The sequence below is a fragment of the Scyliorhinus torazame genome, chromosome 1, assembly GCF_047496885.1.
Source record: "Scyliorhinus torazame isolate Kashiwa2021f chromosome 1, sScyTor2.1, whole genome shotgun sequence".
NCBI lineage: Eukaryota > Metazoa > Chordata > Chondrichthyes > Carcharhiniformes > Scyliorhinidae > Scyliorhinus > Scyliorhinus torazame.
In genome coordinates, this window is record NC_092707.1 from 286,959,867 (window position 1) to 286,979,573 (window position 19,707).

The window sequence follows — 19,707 nt, forward strand, 5'->3', positions numbered from 1 at the left end:
TGTATATTCCTGTGATTCTGAGAATTTGTTTTTATTACAGATTAGTCGATCCAGCTTCTGCATTGTGAAAGGTCTCGACATCACCTCAATAGGTGGGAGCGGCAAAGCCAGAGGCCATCAATATAAGACCGTCACCTAGCAAGCCAGCAGTGAATGGAGAAGAAACTTCTGAGCAGAGAATGTGGAACTAATTCCACAGGGCTTTGGGAGGCGAGTAGTGTGGATGTTATTAAAGGGACAGTAGATGAACACAAAGTGTGTGTGGGGGGGGGGGGGGAAAAGAAAGGAGAGAGTTATGCTGATAAAGAGCAGCCTGGATCGGTTGGCCAAATGGCTTGCTCCAGTATTGGAAGTTCCAGGTTATCTAATTAAAAGATCAATATCAATGCAACTCAGCAGGGCGAAGAGTTTTGTCTCCAATAGGATTTCAAATGGAAGTCAGAAAAAATTAAACCTTCAAACAGACTCAAAGTGTCAAATGGTTAGACAGCATGGTGCAGATGTGTGAAGTTGACACAACAGTTATTCATTTTAGTATTTTGACAATGCGCAAGATCTGCCCCAGTGTAGCTGGGTTCTACAAGCATTTCCCCCACCACTGCAGCTAACCTTTCTGGTCACTGCCAAGAATTACCAAGGCTGAAATTTGGAAAGACTTGGTTTAGAACCAACGACCTTACAGCTCCAGTCTTGGTGAAGGGCAGTCATTCTGCATTTAGCCAGTCACCTGTGCTCCAAGTCTGCATAGTGGCGTAGGAGCAATGTCCAAGCTGCTCATAAGAACATAAGAACTAGGAGCAGGAATAGGCCATCTGGCCCCTCGAGCCTGCTCCGCCATTCAAGGAGATCATGGCTGATCTTTTGTGGACTCAGTTCCACTTTCCGGCCCGAACACCATAACCCTTAATCCCTTTATTCTTCAAAAAACTATCTATCTTTATCTTAAAAACATTTAATGAAGGGGCCTCTACTGCTTCACTGGGCAAGGAATTCCATAAATTCACAACCCTTTGGGTGAAGAAGTTCCTCCTAAACTCAGTCCTAAATCTACTTCCCCTTATTTTGAGGCTATGCCCCCTAGTTCTGCTTTCACCCGCCAGTGGAAACAACCTGCCCGCATCTATCCTATCTATTCCCTTCATAATTTTATATGTTTCTATAAGATCCCCCCTCATCCTTCTAATTTCCAACAAGTACAGTCCCAGTCTACTCAACCTCTCCTCGTAATCCAACCCCTTCAGCTCTGGGATTAACCTAGTGAATCTCCTCTGCACACCCTCCAGTGCCAGTAAGGAGACCAAAACTGAACACAATACTCCAGGTGTGGCCTCACTAACACCTTATACAATTGCAGCATAACCTCCCTAGTCTTAAATTCTATCCCTCTAGCAATGAAGGACAAAATTCCATTCGCCTTCTTAATCACCTGTTGCACCTGTAAACCAACTTTTTGCGACTCATGCACTAGCACACCCAGGTCTCTCTGCACAGCAGCATGTTTTAATATTTTATCATTTACATAATAATCCCTTTTGCTGTTGCTCCTACCAAAATGGATAACCTCACATTTGTCAACATTGCATTCCATCTGCCAGACCATAGCCCATTCACTTAACCTATCCAAATCCCTCTGCAGACTTCCAGTATCCTCTGCACTTTTTGCTTTACCACTCATCTTAGTGTCGACTGCAAACTTGGACACATTGCTCTTGGTCCCCAACTCCAAATCATCTATGTAAATTGCGAACAATTGTGGGCCCAACACTGATCCCTGAGGGACACCACTAGCTACTGATTGCCAACCAGAAAAACACCCATGAATCCCCACTCTTTGCTTTCTATGAATTAACCAATCCTCTATCCATGCTACTACTTTATCCTTAATGCCATGCATCTTTATCTTATGCAGCAACCTTTTGTGTGGCACCTTGTCTTTCTGGAAAGGCTTTCTGGAAATCCAGATATACCACATCCATTGGCTCCCCGTTATCTACCACACTGTTAATGTCCTCAAAACGTTCCACTAAATTAGTTAGACACGACCTGCCCTTTATGAACCCATGCTGCATCTGCCAAATGGGACAATTTCCATCCAGATGCCTCGCTATTTCTTCCTTGGTGATAGATTCCAGCATCTTCCCTACTACCGAAGTTAAGCTCACTGGCCTATAATGGCCTCATGTTTCACCAATTTAAAAAAAATAAATTTAGAGTACCCAATTCTTTTTTTCCCCCAATTAAGGGTCAATTTAGCTTGGCCAATTCACCTACCTGCGCATCTTTTTCAGGGCTGTGGCACTGAGACCCATGCAGACATGGGGAGAATGTGCAAACTCCACATGGACAGTAACCCGGGGCTGGATCGAACCCAGTTCCTCGCCGCCGTGAGGCAGCCGTGCTAACCACTGCGCTGCTCCTTGTTTCATCAAATTTAACTGCCCATTTCAAATGATTTTTTTAGAACATGAAACAATCATTCAACCATTACAAGCAAGGCAAAGTGGCACTGACTTATAAGCCCATTTCAAACCAAATGCCAATCATAATTGAAAGCCATTTTCCAAACTGCACACTGGTTTTGCATTCTGTAATTAACAGGAAGTGAATTTTTTCAGTCTTTCCCCAAGAGGAACTGATACCCAGTCTTTTCGACAGAGTGTCAGCAAATTTAGAAGCATAATCAACAAGCAGCAGACAGTGCAGGAAGGCAGAGAAACACTGTTTGGCTTTTTCGCACTGATACAATCAAACTCTTCTTGTCACCTTGATGAGGTATCGGGTAATGTCCCTGCCGGCAATATCGAGCCTCCGTGTTAGGTGTGGCAGTGAAAAGCCTTCATATACAGGGCAGATATGTGTCACGCCATCACCTGAGTCCACAACCACACCAGTCAGTAAACCTGAAAAAGTAGGAAGGACAAAGAGTTCATCAGGACAGAACCACTCAGAACATGACACTTGTGAATGAATGTAAACCATTGTTACTGGAAAGACAATACACTGGATAGATATCTGACTATCTCACAGTTGGGTGATGCTGTAATACAGTATGTTGCCACAAGCACATGCCAGAGAGGAGGGAGAGGGTTTGCAGGGAATGGGCAGACTGCACAGCACAAAACCTCTTGCTTTTTCTCAGGGGTTTGGTTAGCTATACTGATAGCAGCTCCATCCATTTTGCAAGGATACTGGAGCACAATGTCTCCCTCGTGATCTACTGGTTACACGCTCCCATTTATCACACCCTCAATGCCCTCGACAACATTTGGCAGTAGCTCAGCTTGCATCACAAAACACCATTCCTGTCTCTCCAGGCATCACCATGCTGTCAGACCATGTCTGATTAAGTCACAAACAAATCAAAATGTCTGGAGCCCGAATACCCGGAAAGCGTTTTTATTCACTAGTATAAACTCCACTCCCTCAAACCCCATCCCACGCCCAGACACTCATTCTCAATCAGCCTAAAGTGGGGTCATGGCATGGTTCAAGATTCAAACCCCACAGCAAGCCCTCACCATTATTTCCCACCTTGGTTCTGATTTCACGAATTAGTGTCAAGAGCTTCCGAGAGCTACTCCCACCAACAAACTCAATGGTCTAAAAGTCCTCCTTGGCGTGCAGACCCTTCACCTTTCATTCCCCATTTGAGTTGATCAATTCACACTTGACCAAAACGAGCATCCCTGTCATAGGGCCACTCTGGCTCATTGCCCCTAAACCAAAATCAAGTCTCTGTGCCCTCCAGACCTTTGATCGACTGACCCCCGCCCTCTTGGCATTTCTCTCACTTCACCAATGGTGGAGTCACCATAGGCCCTCAAGCCCAGGCCTTCTGGCCATGCTTTCAAACACCCCTAACTTTCATACCATTGCTCAGCAGGTCATTAACCACCACTCCACAATGCTGCTGGGCAAAATCTATGTTAAAACTGTGAAGAGAATTGTAAATTGGTGTTTTAGGGACAGGTGTAAAACAGAGTCAGGCACACCACTGGGCAGCAGCAGCCAATTCTCTCCTGTTTAGGGAGCAGCTCTGAAATAAATGTTTCTGTTTCACCACCAGAGAAACTGTAAATATTCAACCACTTCCCGAAACCACTTACGAAATGTCAGAATGCTGCTTCACCAGCACACAATTGGAGAGAATCAGTCCGGTTGACCCACTTTACAGCAAGTATCCAACTGAAATAAACCTAACCCAGTTCTCCGCCATGTTAAAGTTATCTCTGACCCAATTTAAAATGGAATTTCTACACAAGTTATTTTAGTGTCAGGTGCCAGTCTATGGATGATTGAGCAGAACAACTGGGATCATTGCAATTTTCTTTCGTGCTCGAGTTAGAGGAAGCCAGGAGGAGACATTTTAACATTCGGCATGTATTAGCAAGCGACCCAATCAGCGTCTGTTTAAAAGGATGGATTTTTAAATAATAATGCTGTCAAAGTCTTAAGTGAAATTTAGTCCTTGTTAAAAACACATTAAATTGCACAAGCCATTACAATCCCAGTTGGTGTTATAACTGGACGGGAAGATTTCAGAATGGAACCCTCGCTCATAACACTAACTCAAAAAACTAACTTATATTTTTTAATGCGGAGGAACAGAGTCACAGGGCTGCTCATTAGTTTTAACAAAGGGGAAAAAAAGTCAACATGGAAAACTTGGATTGGAATGCAATACTGTCCCTCACCCCCAGCAGTGCTAACCACTGTACCACCCTGGATTATAATCAAATTCGCCTTTACCCCCCGCCCTACCTTAGTTTAACAAGTACACAGATTTAAAGATTAACATGGATTACAAAGCACATCTTAATCTACACTGGTTTCTAACACCAAGTCTCTTTAAAGCACACAAGATGACTGTGGGCAAATCCACTCTGAACCCCAAGTGAATGTTTGCGGATATCTCCCCAGAATCCCCCAGATGATCGTCATGAGGGGTTTCAAATTCCACTCCCAAAAGCACGCTTTACAATCTTCTCATAATAATCCTTGCCCTTAGTAGTTTGCATTCCAATTCCAGACCACGTTTTTCAAATGACACTTTCAAGAAAGCTTCCATTCCACTTTTATCAGCGAATCCAGTCCAGGATTGTACACCACTCCTTTTAGGTTTGCTTTTACACAAGCTTGGAGATCCAGCCACTGATTTCCATATTTATTTCAACCTACGTTACACTGGCTGTAGTAAAACCTTCCTGAAAAACCAAACCTGAAAAAAAAACCTAGATGTCCTGCCCATGTCTCAAATTTTTTCTCAGTTCCGTCTGTCTTGACTGAACAGTGCTCTAGTACCTTTAACCAAAGGCTTCTTGGAAACTGCTCTTAATCTCTAGCTGTTCTTCGGACCTCTGCACTGTTTCTTAACCATAAAAATAATCTTTATTGTCACAAGTAGGCCGACATTAACACTGCAATGAAGTTACTGTGAAAATCCCCTCGTTGGCACATTCTGGCGCCTGTTCGGATACACTGAGGGAGAATTCAGAATGTCCAAATTACGTAACAGCACGTCTTTCGAGACTTGTGGGAGGAAACCGGAGCACTCGGAGGAAACCCATGCAGACATAGGGAGAACGTGCAGACTCTACACAGTGAGCGAAGCCGGGAATCGAACCTGGGTCCCTGGTGCTGTGAAGCAACAGTGCTAACCACTGAGCTACCGTGCTGCCCTGGTGGTACTCCATGGTATGGCTTTTGTTCTAGCAAAACTGAGAGATGTGCCCTCTCTAGCCTTCTGTACCAACACCTTCTAATAAAGCTGAGAGCTTCCTTCTCTCTCACTACCTATATTCAATTACAATCAAATTAGTTGAACTAAAACTTCAAAGCTTCTCTACCTTAGAAGGCCCCAATTGCTGAGCAACCACTGTTCGTTTATTTATACTTCACACCATAGCCCTCGCTAAGATCAATCGAATGACAGTTGAAACTTAACCAAACCCCACAAATTAAAAAAAAATGTAAAGTACCAATTAGTTTTTTCCAATTAAAGGGCAATTTAATGTGGCCAATACACCTAGATTTCATAGAATTGAGAGTGCAGAAGGAGGCCATTCAGCCCATCGAGTCTGCACCGGCTCTTGGAAAGAGCACCCTACCCAAGATCCACACCTCCACCCTATCCCCATAACCCAGTATCCCCACCCAACACTAAGGGCAATTTTGGACACTAAGGGCAATTTAGAATGGCCAATCCACCTAACCTGCACATCTTTGGACTGTGGGAGGAAACCGGAGCACCCGGAGGAAACCCACGCAGACACAGGGAGGATGTGCAGACTCCGCACAGACAGTGACCCAAGCCAGAATCGAACCTGGGACCCTGGAGCTGTGAAGCAATTGTGCTATCCACAATGCTACCGTGCTGCCCTCAAGAACAAATAAATCTACACTATCATTTTACCGTAATCCATGTACCTATCCAATAGCTGCTTGAAGGTCCCCAATGTTTCCGACTCAACTACTTCCACAGGCAGTGCATTCCATGCCCCCACTACTCTCTGGGTAAAGAACCTACCTCTGACATCTCCCTTATATCTTCCACCATTTACCTTAAATTTATGTCCCCTTGTAATGGATTGTTCCACCCGGGGAAAAAGTCTCTGACTGTCTACTCTATCTATTCCCCTGATCATCTTATAAACCTCTATCAAGTCGCCCCTCATCCTTCTCCGTTCTAATGAGAAAAGGCCTAGCACCCTCAACCTTTCCTCGTAAGAGCCACTCTCAATTCCAGGCATCATCCTGGTAAATCTCCTTTGCACCTTTTCCAAAGCTTCCACATCCTTCCTAAAATGAGGCGACCAGAACTGTACACAATACTCCAAATGTGGCCTTACCAAAGTTTTGTACAGCTGCATCATCACCTCACGGCTCTTAAATTCAATCCCTCTGTTAATGAACGCTAGCACACCATAGGCCTTCTTCACAGCTCTATCCACTTGAGTGGCAACTTTCAAAGATCTATGAACATAGACCCCAAGATCTCTCTGCTCTTCCACATTGCCAAGAACTCTACCGTTAACCCTGTATTCCACATTCATATTTGTCCTTCCAAAATGGACAACCTCACACTTTTCAGGGTTAAACTCCATCTGCCACTTCTCAGCCCAGCTCTGCATCCTATCTATGTCTCTTTGCAGCCGACAACAGCCCTCCTCACTATCCACAACTCCACCAATCTTCGTATCGTCTGCAAATTTACTGACCCACCCGTCAACTCCCTCATCCAGTCATTAATGAAAATCACAAACAGCAGAGGACCCAGAACTGATCCCTGCGGTACGCCACTGGTAACTGGGATCCAGGCTGAATATTTGCCATCCACCACCACTCTCTGACTTCTATCGGTTAGCCAGTTCGTTATCGAACTGGCCAAATTTCCCACTATCCCATGCCTCCTTACTTTGTGCAGAAGCCTACCATGGGGAACCTTATCAAATGCCTTATTGAAATCCATGTACACTACATCCACTGCTTTACCTTCATCCACATGCTTGGTCACCTCCTCAAAGAATTCAATAAGACTTGTAAGGCAAGACCTACCCCTCACAAATCCGTGCTGACTATCCCTAATCAAGCAGTGTCTTTCCAGATGCTCAGAAATCCTATCCTTCAGTACCCTTTCCATGACTTTGCTGACCACCAAAGTAAGACTAACTGGCCTGTAATTCCCAGGGTTATCCCTATTCCCTTTTTTGAACAGGGGCACGACATTCGCCATTTTCCAATCCCCTGGTACCACCCCTGTTGACAGTGAGGACGAAAAGATCATTGCCAACGGCTCTGCAATTTCATCTCTTGCTTCCCATAGAATCCTTGGATATATCCCGGTCAGGCCTGGGGGACTTGTCGATCCTCAAGTTTTTCAAAATGCCCAACACATCTTCCTTCCTAACAAGTATTTCCTCGAGCTTACCAGTCTGTTTCACACTGTCCTCTCCAACAATATGGCCCCTCTCATTTGTAAATACAGAAGAAAAGTACTCGTTCAAGACCTCTCCTATCTCTTCAGACTCAATACACAATCTCCCGCTACTGTCCTTGATCGGACCTACCCTCGCTCTAGTCATTCTCATATTTCTCACATGTGTAAAAGGCCTTGGGGTTTTCCTTGGCCCTACCCGCCAAAGATTGTTCATGCCCTCTCTTAGCTCTCCTAATCCCTTTCTTCAGTTCCCTCCTGGCTATCTTGTATCCCTCCAACGCCCTGTCTGAACCTTGTTTCCTCAGCCTTACACAAGTCTCCTTTTTCCTCTTAACAAGACATTCAACCTCTCTTGTCAACCATGGTTCCCTCACTCGACCATCTCTTCCCTGCCTGACAGGGACATACATATCAAGGACACGTAGCACCTGTTCCTTGAACAAGTTCCACATTTCACTTGTGTCCTTCCCTGCCAGCCTATGTTCCCAACTTATGCACTTCAATTCTTGTCTGACAACATCGTATTTACCCTTCCCCCAATTGTAAACCTTGCCCTGTTGCACGCACCTATCCCTCTCCATTACTAAAGTAAAAGTCACAGAATTGTGGTCACTATCTCCAAAATGCTCCCCCACTAACAAATCTATCACTTGCCCTGGTTCATTACCAAGTATTAAATCCAATATTGCCCCTCCTCTGGTCGGACAATCTACATACCGTGTTAGAAAAGCTTCCTGGACAAACTGCACAAACACCACCCCATCCAAACTATTTGATCTAAAGAGTTTCCACTCAAATGTTTGGGAAGTTAGTCACCCATGACTACTACCCTGTGACTTCTGCACCTTTCCAAAATCTGTTTCCCAATCTGTTCCTCCACATTTCTGCTACTATTGGGGGGCCTATAGAAAACTCCTAACAAGGTGACTGCTCCTTTCCTATTTCTGACTTCAACCCATACTACCTCAGTAGGCTGATACTCCTCAAACTGCCTTTCTGCAGCTGTTATACTATCTCTAATTAACAATGCCACCCCCCCCCACCTCTTTTACCACCCTCCCTAATCTTATTGAAACATCTATAACCAAGGACCTCCAACAACCATTTCTGGCCCTCTTCTATCCAAGTTTCCGTGATGGCCACCACATCGTAGTCCCAAGTACCGATCCATGCCTTAAGTTCACCCACCTTATTCCTGATGCTTCTTGCGTTGAAGTATACACACTTCAACCCATCTCCGTGCCTGCAAGTACTCTCCTTTGTCAGTGTTCCCTTCCCCACTGCCTCATTACACGCTTTGGCGTCCTGAATATCGGCTACCTTAGTTGCTGGACTACAAATCCGGTTCCCATTCCCCTGCCAAATTAGTTTAAACCCTCCCAAAGAGTACTAGAAAACCTCCCTCCCAGGATATTGGTGCCCCTCTGGCTCAGATGCAACCCGTCCTGCTTGTACAGGTCCCACCTTCCCCAGAATGCACTCCAATTATCCAAATACCTGAAGCCCTCCCTCCTACACCATTCCTGCAGCCACATGTTCAGCTGCACTCTCTCCCTATTCCTAGCCTCGCTATCACGTGGCACCGGCAACAAACCAGAGATGACAACTCTGTCTGTCCTGGCTTTTAACTTCCAGCCTAACTCCCTAAACTCATTTATACCCTTTTCCTACCTACGTCGTTGGTACCAATGTGCACCACGACTTCTGGCTGCTCCCCCTCCCCCTTAAGGATCCTGAAGACACGATCCGAGATATCCCTGGCCCTGGCACCCGGGAGGCAACATACCTTCCGGGAGTCTCGCTCGTGACCACAGAATCTCCTATCTATTACCCTAACCATTGAATCTCCTACAACTATTGCTTTTCTATTCTCCCCCCTTCCCTTCTGAGCCCCAGAGCCAGACTCAGTGCCAGAGACCTGGCCGCTAGGGCCTTCCCCCGGTAGGTCATCCCCACCCAACAGCATCCAAAACGGTATACTTGTTTTGAAGGGGAACGGCCACGAGGGATCCCTGCACTGTCTGCCTGTTGGTTTCTTTCCCCCTGACTGTAACCCAGCTATTCTTGTCCTGTACCTTGGGTGTGGTTACCTCCCTGTAACTCTTCTCTATCACCCCCTCTGCCTCCCGGATGATCCGAAGTTCATCCAGCTTCAGTTCCCTAACACGGTCTTTGAGGAGCTGGAGTTGGGTGCACTTCCCGCAGGTATAGTCAGCGGGGACACCGGTGGTATCCCTCACCACCCACATCCTACAGGAGGAGCATGCAACTGGCCTAGCCTCCATCCCCTCTTACCTTACAGAATATAGCTGCCCTGTGGACTAACTGGATCTCCGCCCTCCGACTCTGCTCCCAGTCAGTTGCACTCTCGGTAAACTCCTGGCTCTCTTCTCACTCTTTGCGGAAATGTAGGAAACAAAATGAAAGGAACACCTTACTCCCTCCTCACCCAACTCCCTCAGTCACCAAACTCTCACTATAGCACTCAAATGCACCAAATTCAGCACTCAGTGCAGACTTTCTGGTTCGCTTTTATACTGTGAATCTAGCCTCTGAAAACTGGCCTAATCCAATTAACTAATTAACAAGCTCCAGCTGCAAGTGCCTACAAGTAGAAGCTTTGTTTAAAGCTGATTGAAAATTCACCTTCTTCTAAACTAGACAGCAACTTTTAAGTTAATTAACTAAATAAAAGAAAGACTAGACTTTAGATAAAAATGAAGCCTTATACTCACTCAGTCACCAAACTCTCACTATAGCACTCAAATGCACCAAATTCAGCACTCAGTGCAAACAAAAACCTGCACATCTTTGGGTTGCGGGGGCGAAACCCATAAAGACACAGGGAGAATGTGCAAACTCCACATGGACAGTGACTCGGAGCTGGGATCGAACCTGGTTCCTTGGCACAGTGAGGCAATGGTGCTAATCACTGCGTCACCATGCCGCCCTGGAGCCACCCGAGTTGGCCACTTCCTGACTTAAAATGGGGAACAGCAAAGGCTTAAGGGAAATTCAGCCAACACAGGCAAAAACTAGCAGGTGTATGTTTACTGTGTATTAGACTCTGCAAAAACCCAGGCAGCATCGAAACAAGCAGCCATCTGCATAGTAATGTAGCAACCATCTGCATAGTAATGAGCGATCCCTGGGAACAATCAAAACATTTGAGGTAAACAAGGCCAAGCCAGACTCCTCGGCGCCAGCAGGAGCCAATACAAAAGAGACACTTAAAGACCGCCCAACGATCAGGGAACAGCTCCAGTATTGGAGAAATCGAACCAAGTGATTGGAACAAAGTCCAATCACTTGAAACCAGGTACGGGGACCGCCACGAAAGGCGGGAAGCCCCTGGGGACTATAAAGTAAAGCCCCCAAGTTCAAATTGTCCTTCTTGACAGGGTCACTCAGCAACACGAAGCAACCCTTGACAGTGACCTGTCCGGCGGCCTCCAAGAACGTAAGTTTCAAGTCAACGCTCGCTACGAGATAGGTGCTCCTAGCTACCAGTCCATACCAGCTTTGAATTCCGCAGACTCAGAACCCGAACGAAAGGCCATTTGTTCCCCTGACCTGGTGGGCCAGTCTGAAGCTAAATATTGGCCTGTTAGTGATAGAAATAGCTTAGAAAGTAGAGTTTATGCATGAGTAGCGATTTACTGTGTATAATAAATGTGCTTTGATTTGAATCTTACTAATTGGTGCATTGATCATTACTTGAACTTGAACCTCGTGGCGGTATCATAAAGATACCTGGCGACTCTAGAGCAAAGGTTATAAAACAGAGCCAATTGAACCAACCAAAAGTTAGCAACAACCCCCAACCAACTCCCACATAGAAACACCTTTGTCCAGCATGAATGTAACTATAGGTCTACCCTTCCACGAACAGAAACATTAAACTAAACCTACTTAAACCTATACCTTATTTCTAATGTTACCAATACAAAGATAAATCCCTTAAAACTACCTTTGTTTTCCCAATAACACAAACACAGGAGACGACATTACACACATGAACACGGATTACATTACACACACACTAACACGGATGATGACATTCATTCGCCCCAATTACGTTGGTTCACTCAGAAAGAACCTCCTATTTCTTTTGTGATTCCAGGGTTTTTGCTGCCACTCCTCTAAATGTTGGAAAGACCAAGGAACTGGTCATCGACTTCAGGAAGTGCAGCACGATACATATTCCCGTCTACATCAATGGCTCCGAAGTGGAGATGGTCGATAGCTTTAAGTTCCTGGGGGTCACCATCACCAACAGTCTGTCCTTGTCCACTCAGGTTGATGCAACATCAAGAAAGTCCAACAAGTCTCTACTTCCTGCAGAAGCTGAAGAAATTTGGCATGTCTGCATTGCCTCTCACAAACTTCTACAGTGTGATAGAGAGCATCCTATCCGGCTGCATCACAACTTGGTATGGCAACTGCTCGGTCCAAGAAACTGCAGACTGTGGTGAACTCAGCCCAACGCATCACACAATCTTGCCACCCCCACATTGATTCTGTATACACATCTCGCTGCCTCAGGAAGGCAGATAGCATCATCAGAGACCCCTCCCACCCAGGCATTGCATTCTTCCAGACCCTTCCATCAGGCAGAAGATACAGAAGTATGAAGACTTGCACATCCAGACATAGGAACAGCTTCAAGACTCCTCAACGACTCTCCCTCGGACTGATCTGTTCCCTGTAAGAACACTATTCACGACGCCCTATGCTGCTCTTGCTCATGTATTTGCTTTGTTTGGCCTTGTGTTCCGCACTGTAACCAATCACTGTTTGTTGATGTACCATTTGTCAATATTCTCTGTTGATTATTCTGGTGTCTACTCTGTACGCACTGTGTACATTCCCTCGGCCGCAGAAAAATACTTTTCACTGTACTTCGGTACATGTGACAATAAATCAAATCAAAATCAAATCAAATCCCAACCTGGAGAAGGATTTGACACTTTCTTCCATCAGTCTTTTTTAAAAAAACATTTTTATTCAACAAATTTTCACCATACAAAAAAAAAAAACCCCAACAATATATAAGGAAATCCCACCCAAACCCAGGAAACGCCTCCCCACAACCCTCCCTGATTCCCCCCCATAACAGTCAACGGTAACCAACTCTCGAAAGTGCATGATGAACAAACCCGTAGAACCCCTTCTCCAGGGTCAAAAACTCCAGCCGATCCCCCCACCATCCATGGCACAGGGTGGAGAGACTGACCTCCACTCCAACAAGACCGCTTACGAGTGATCATTGAGGCGAAGGCCAAAACATCTGCCCCATTCCCACCTGCAACACGGGCCGGTCCAATACCCCGAATATTACTTCTAGGGGACCAGGCTCTACATCCATATGCAAGACCCTTGAGATTGTGCTAAACACTGTCCTCCAAAACCTTTCCTGCTTTGGGAAGGACCAAAACATATGAACATTGTTCACGGGGCCCCTCCCACATTGCTCATAGGCATCCTCCACTCCCTCAAACAGACGGCTCATCCTTGATTTTGTGAATTGCGCCTTATGTACAACTTTCAGCCCCAGCCTCGCACACGCAGCAGAGACATTCACCCTCTGCAGCACCTCACACCACAGTCCCTCTTCCAGTGCCCCCCAACTCCTCCTCCCCCCACTTCACCTTAATCCCCTCCATGGACACCCTATTCTCCTCCAGGATGCTGCCGTAGATCGCCGAAACAACCCACCTCTCCAGGAGGCTGTCCCACTTTGACAAATTGGCCTTCACCCTCCCTACCAAAGTAGTGAAATTGTATTTTCGGAGCCATCACCAATCTCGGGCCACCTGCACCGCAAAGTACCTAAAGTGGGTTGCCGCCAAACAAAATGCCCCCCTTGCCCCTACACCTGGCAGAGGTGACTATAAAATACTCACTCTTGCCTAAATTCAATTTATACCCCGAGAACGTTCCGAGCAGATCCATTATACCCCCCACCTCCGTGCTCAGTTCAGAAATATACAACAGCAGATCATCAGCGTAGGACACCCAATGTTCCATATCTCTCAACACTGCCATTAATTAAACCCACTGTACCCGATCGAACGTCTTCTCTGCGTCCAGTACTACCACCACCACGGTCTCCTTTCCCTCTGCCAGAAATAGGACCACATTCAACTACCTCCAATTATGGCTACCTTCCCTTCATGAACCCAGTCTGGTCCTCCCAATCACCTTCAGGAGACATCCCCCCAACCTTGACGCCAGCACGGAGGCCAATATTTTGGCATCTACATTCGGTTGTGATATTGGCCTGTATGATCTGCACTCCACCGGGTCCTTGTCCTCCTTCAGCAGCAACAAAATAGAAGCTTGCCCCAACATTTGCGACAAGACATCCCTACCTATCGCATCCTCAAACATTCCCACCATCAGCGGCGTCAACCTATCCTTAAATTTATGAAAATCAACTGGGACCCCATCAGGCCCCACCACCTTCCCTGCCTGCATCCTCCCAATCGCCTCTTGCTCCCCCACAGGCCCCTCCATCCCAGCTCTATCCTCCTCACCCAGTCTTGGATACTCCAGCCCGTCCAGGAACTGCCCCTCCCCCGGTGGCTCCGATCTATATAGATTCCGATAAAACTTGTTGAATACTTGACTAATCTGCTCCGGGGCCACCACCAGCTTCCCCATCTTATCCCCTATCCGAACTATCTCCCTCGCCGCCGCCTCCCTCCTGAGCTGGCTGGCCAGCATACACCGCCTTCTCCCCGTGCTCGTAGACCGCCGCCCCCCTCACCCTTCTCAATTGGCGCACCGCTTTCCCTGGGCCAGTTGGTCAAACCTCGTCTGGGGCTCCTTCCTCATGGCCGTGACTTGGGGCCCCCCCCACATACCTCCGATCCACCTTCAGAATCTCCTCTTATCAATTTTTGCTGCTCTCCTTCCTCCTCCTTGTCCACCATAGCTTTGAACAAAATCATCTCACCCTTCACCACTGCCTTCAGAGCCTCCCAAACCAACTGCAAAACCTCTCCCACGCAATTAAATCCCACATATTCCTCTACCACCTTCCAAATCTCATCACAACAGTCCTACTCACAAACAACTCCACATCCATTCTCCACCCCGGCCTCTGGGCAACCCTTTCTCCAAAACCACATCCAACCAATGTGGACCATGGCCCAAAATCATTATTGCTGATTACTCCGACCTCCTAACGCCAGCCTGTAGCGCCTTCCCCACCATCCGACCTCCTAACCCCAGCCTGTAGCGCCTTCCCCACCATCCGACCTCCTAACCCCAGCCTGTAGCGCCTTCCCCACCATCCGACCTCCTAACCCCAGCCTGTAGCGCCTTCCCCACCATCCGACCTCCTAACCCCAGCCTGTAGCGCCTTCCCCACCATGAAAAAGTCGACCCTTGAGTGCACCTTGTGTACCGGGGAGAAAAGCAAATACTCCCGTTTCCTAAAGTGCTAGAACCGCCACAGGTCCACTCCTCCCATCTACCTCATGGGCCCAGCCGGCACCTTTGCTCCCCTGACTGGGCCAGCGAGCACGGCTGTGATCGGTCCCATATTCCAGTCCCCCCTATACTATAAACTAGTGGATATCCAGATCCGGGCTGGCACCCAGCACCCTCTTCACAAACCCCACATCATTCCAGTTGGGGCCATAGACGCTCACCAGTACCACCAAACTCCCCTCTAGCACCCCCGTCACTATTGGAAACATCCTCTTGCCTCCCAATACCGCTACCCCGCGAGCGAACCCAGAGTGGAAAACCTGACACACCTAACCCTACCAATTGCTCACCCTCAGATGCATCACCACCACAGCGGTTTTTAAGCTCTTCAAGCGTGTAATGAACCTCGATTTCTTCACCAGCCTTTCTAAGCCCCTCACGTTCCACGTCACTATTCTGACCCGGGGTGGGGGGGGGGGGGGGGGGGGGAGAGAAGAGAAGAGAGAGAAGACTCTCAACCCGCCAGCCCTTCCTATTCGCCATCATGAACCCAGACCTTGCCCTTCAGGCCTGACCTGCCCCATCCCTTTGTTACCGTTGAACTCTCTCTCTCTCTCTCTTCCCCCCCCCCCCCCCCAATTCACCCATTCACTTATTTTTGATAATACCTCCCAGTATCGATCCCATCTCCCCACCTCGAAATCCCTTCAACCAGGATCCAACGACTACGGCCCCTTACCCCAATCACACTCCCGGTTACTAGCCAATCTTCGTTTGCTAGTGGGAGGTCCCTGCTCAAGCTCCCCTCCTCCCAAGCCCCTCCCCCGTGACCAAGTCCCTGAAAACAAAAACAAACAAACCAAACAAACAAAATTAAAGCGCATGGGATTGGGGGAAATGTATTAAGGTGGATAGAAAACTGGTTGGCAGGGAGGAAACAGAGTAGGGATTAATGGGTCTTTTTCAAATTGGCAAGCAGTAACCAGTGGGGTACCACAGGGATCAGCGATTGGGACCCCAGCTATAATGATTTGGATGAGGGAACAAAATGTAACATCTCAAAGTTTGCAGATGATACCAAATTAGGTGGGAGGGTGAATTGTGACGAGTTTGCAGGGATCCTACAGCAAGATCTGGACAGGTTGGGCGAGTGGGCAAACCAATGGCAGATGCAGTATAATTTTGATAAGTGTGAGGTTATTCACTTTGGAAGCAAAAACAGGAAGGCAGATTACTCTGAATGGTTGTAAATTGGGAGAGGGAAGTGTGCAGCGGGACCTGGGTGTCCTTGTGCACCATTCGCTGAAGGTAAGCATGCAGGTGCAGCAGGCGGTAAAGAAGGCTAATGGTATGTTGGCCTTCATTGCAAGAGGTTTCGTGTATAGCAGCAGGGATGTGTTGCTGCAATTGTACAGGGCCTTGCTGAGGTCACACTTGGGAGTAGTGTGTGCAGTTTTGGTCTCCTTCTCCAGGTAGATCATACCAAACCTCACACTGTTGCAAGAGTGCTGCCTTTGCCCATCCGAAAGCTGCCCGCCTTCTCGCCAGTTACACCGTCAAGTCTTGGTATATTCAAATACCAACGCCTTCCCACTTCACCTCACACCTTTGCTTCGTCCAACTCGGGACCTTCTTGACGTGAAACTTATGGAAGCAGATTAGAACTGATTTTGGTGGTTAGTTTGCTTTAAGCTTGTGCCTGAGCGACCAATGTACCCTGTTCAGCTCATATCAGGAGGGTTCTTCCCCCTCCCTCAACAACTCGGCCAACATCTTTGTGAAGTACTCGGTCGGCCTCGGGTCCTGCACCCCGTCAGGCAGGCCCATGATTCGCAAGTTCTGCTTCCTCGGCCAGTTCTCCAGGTCCTTCACCTTGTTTGTACCCTTTGTTAGTCTCTGCAGCTCCTCACCCAGCCAGGTGAACTGGTCACTGTGCTACGACAGAGCTTCCTCCACCCCCTTCAACTTCTCCCCTTGCTCCCGTATCTCGGCCGATGTCTTTGACTCTGCCGCCTTCACCAGGCAATCGCCTGCTCCACCCACTCCTTCATTGCAGCCACCATTTCCTTACACAGCACCTCCATATGCTTGGATCCTCTTGAATTCTCCTGTCATTACCTTGGTCAGAGTTTCCACAGTGGTGGGAGTGGCCCCACCCAGCGATCCAACCTCATCATCTCTCCTCCTGTCAGGCTCACCCTTTCACTCGATGGCAAACTATCGTTCGCCCCCTTTTTTCCAGCGGCTTTCTTCTGGGTCTTCGACATCCCCCACCTTCCTGCACCAGCTTGTTCAAAAACTGCTGCCTGAAACCGGGCATTAAATCAGGAGGCACCCAACATGCAACCTCCACCTACATGCTGCCACTGGAAGTCCCCATCCATCAGCCCTTAACGTGGCTTTCAGTGGTTTGAACCTCTGCCCATGTCCTAACATTAAAGTTTGATTTGAAGCGTTACCGATTTACTTTTTAAATAGCATCAGATCACCTGTTAGGATTAAAATCCCAAGTCCACCCCAAACTTTTCTCAGCTATTGAATGATAAAAATGGGTTTCATGGTCTTCTCTGCACCACTCGATGAGGCTTGAATCTTTCAGTAACTCAAAATAAGACACAGCAGCCCAAGTATGATTCGATCAGAGTACTGTACAGCCTAAGATCACTTCCTCTCAATTATAATCTGCTGTTTTGAGTGTCTTATTAGACACTCTCTTTGCTTCAGTTCCCAGTCAATTAACTATTTGAGTTTTAAGCTTCCAGGTGTCCTGCATTTCACCCGAAGCCACTTCAACCCGATGCAAATGATACTCACACTGGCCATTTTTCTATGTTCAGTACTTGCTGCACTTAATCAATTCGTCTAAAAGTAAAGCTAAATCACCAACGTGCATTGCAAAAATATTTAAACTGATTTGTTTTGTAAAGCCAGGGCAACCACATCAGATTTAAGAACTCTCCCTTCTTGCAATCCCAGAAACTTACAGCATACACAGCCAGTCAGTCCTTGACCCAATCCTGCTTTTTGGCCACAGCCTGGTCAGTTTCTCACACTCGCCCACTACCAACCACTGTGCCACAGCTTTCCAGCCCTTTTATATTCTCACATCCATCGGGATATTAACTTTCCATCCTATTTGCCACATCAATTAGGAATCTGGAGATAATGAATATGGATCGAAGAGTATGGATTTTTTGGGGGAAAAACTGCCACTATGGCTTCTTTTATTAAAACTAGTCTCTGTTTGGGAATCATATTTCTTGGTATTCTGGAGTTGGAATATGAAGATCTGAGTTACAGTTTTGTTGATTGTCTTAGGGAGCTGGAGAGTAAAGCCTTGAATTTTTCCTTAAAAGCAGCAAGAAGGCTTTGCCACTTGCAAGATTATAGGGCTGGACGTTGCAGGTAAGTGGTTGCATCACAGGTGATGCAGGAGATTTGACAAATATATATATATAATATATATATATATATATATATATATATATATATTTATTTTTTAATTTATTTTTTATTTTACCTTTATTCAACAAATTTGCAACATTTTCATAATACAACACCCAAACAGCAACAAGCAACCCCCCAAACAAACAAGATGTCGTCCCCCCACAACAATCAACAGAAACTAATTCCTGAAAATGCATAATAAACAAACCTCTGCAATTGTAGAACCCCTCCTTCATCCCTGTTTGAACTTTATCTAGGGTCTAAAGCTCCAGTAAATCCCCCCCCCCGTCACGCCGAGGCGCAGGGTGGAGAGGCTGACCTCCCCCCCAACAAAGCCCGCCTTTGAGCGATGAACGAGGCGAAGGCTAAGACATGCGCCCCTGCACCCACCTACAGCTCGAGCTGGTCCGAAACCCTGAAAATGGTTTCTAGGGGGCCGGGTATGACACACACATGCAGGACCCCCAAAACTGACCTGAATACCGACCTTCAAAAATGTTCTAGTTTCGGACAGGACGAAAACATGTGAACATGATTTGCGGGGGCCCTCCCACATCGCTCACAGGTATCCTCTACCCCCACAAATAGCCTGCTCATTCTTGATTTAGTGATGTGAGCCCTATACATTACCTTCAACTGTATCAGCCCCAGCCTCGCACAAGAATTTGAGGCATTCACCCACCGTAGCACCTCACACACCACAGACCACAGACCCTCTTCAAGCACCATCTCCAGCCGCTCTTCCCATTTCATAGAACATAGAACGATACAGCGCAGTACAGGCCCTTCGGCCCACAATGTTGCACCGAAACTAAAGCCATCTAACCTACACTATGCCATTATCATCCATATGCTTATCCAATAAACTTTTAAATGCCCTCAAT

At 47.0% G+C, this 19,707-nt stretch overlaps 1 protein-coding gene across 2 annotated transcripts in view; it reads right to left on the reverse strand.

The window, feature by feature from the left end:
• LOC140421981 (actin-related protein 2) overlaps positions 1 to 19,707 on the reverse strand; it is a 76,865-nt gene that overhangs the window by 18,846 nt on the left and 38,312 nt on the right. For both annotated transcript variants that reach the window (XM_072506958.1, XM_072506957.1), the window contains one exon: positions 2,764 to 2,900. In XM_072506958.1, the coding sequence (XP_072363059.1) occupies positions 2,764 to 2,900 (137 nt within the window). The remainder of the gene's footprint in view (positions 1 to 2,763; positions 2,901 to 19,707) is intronic.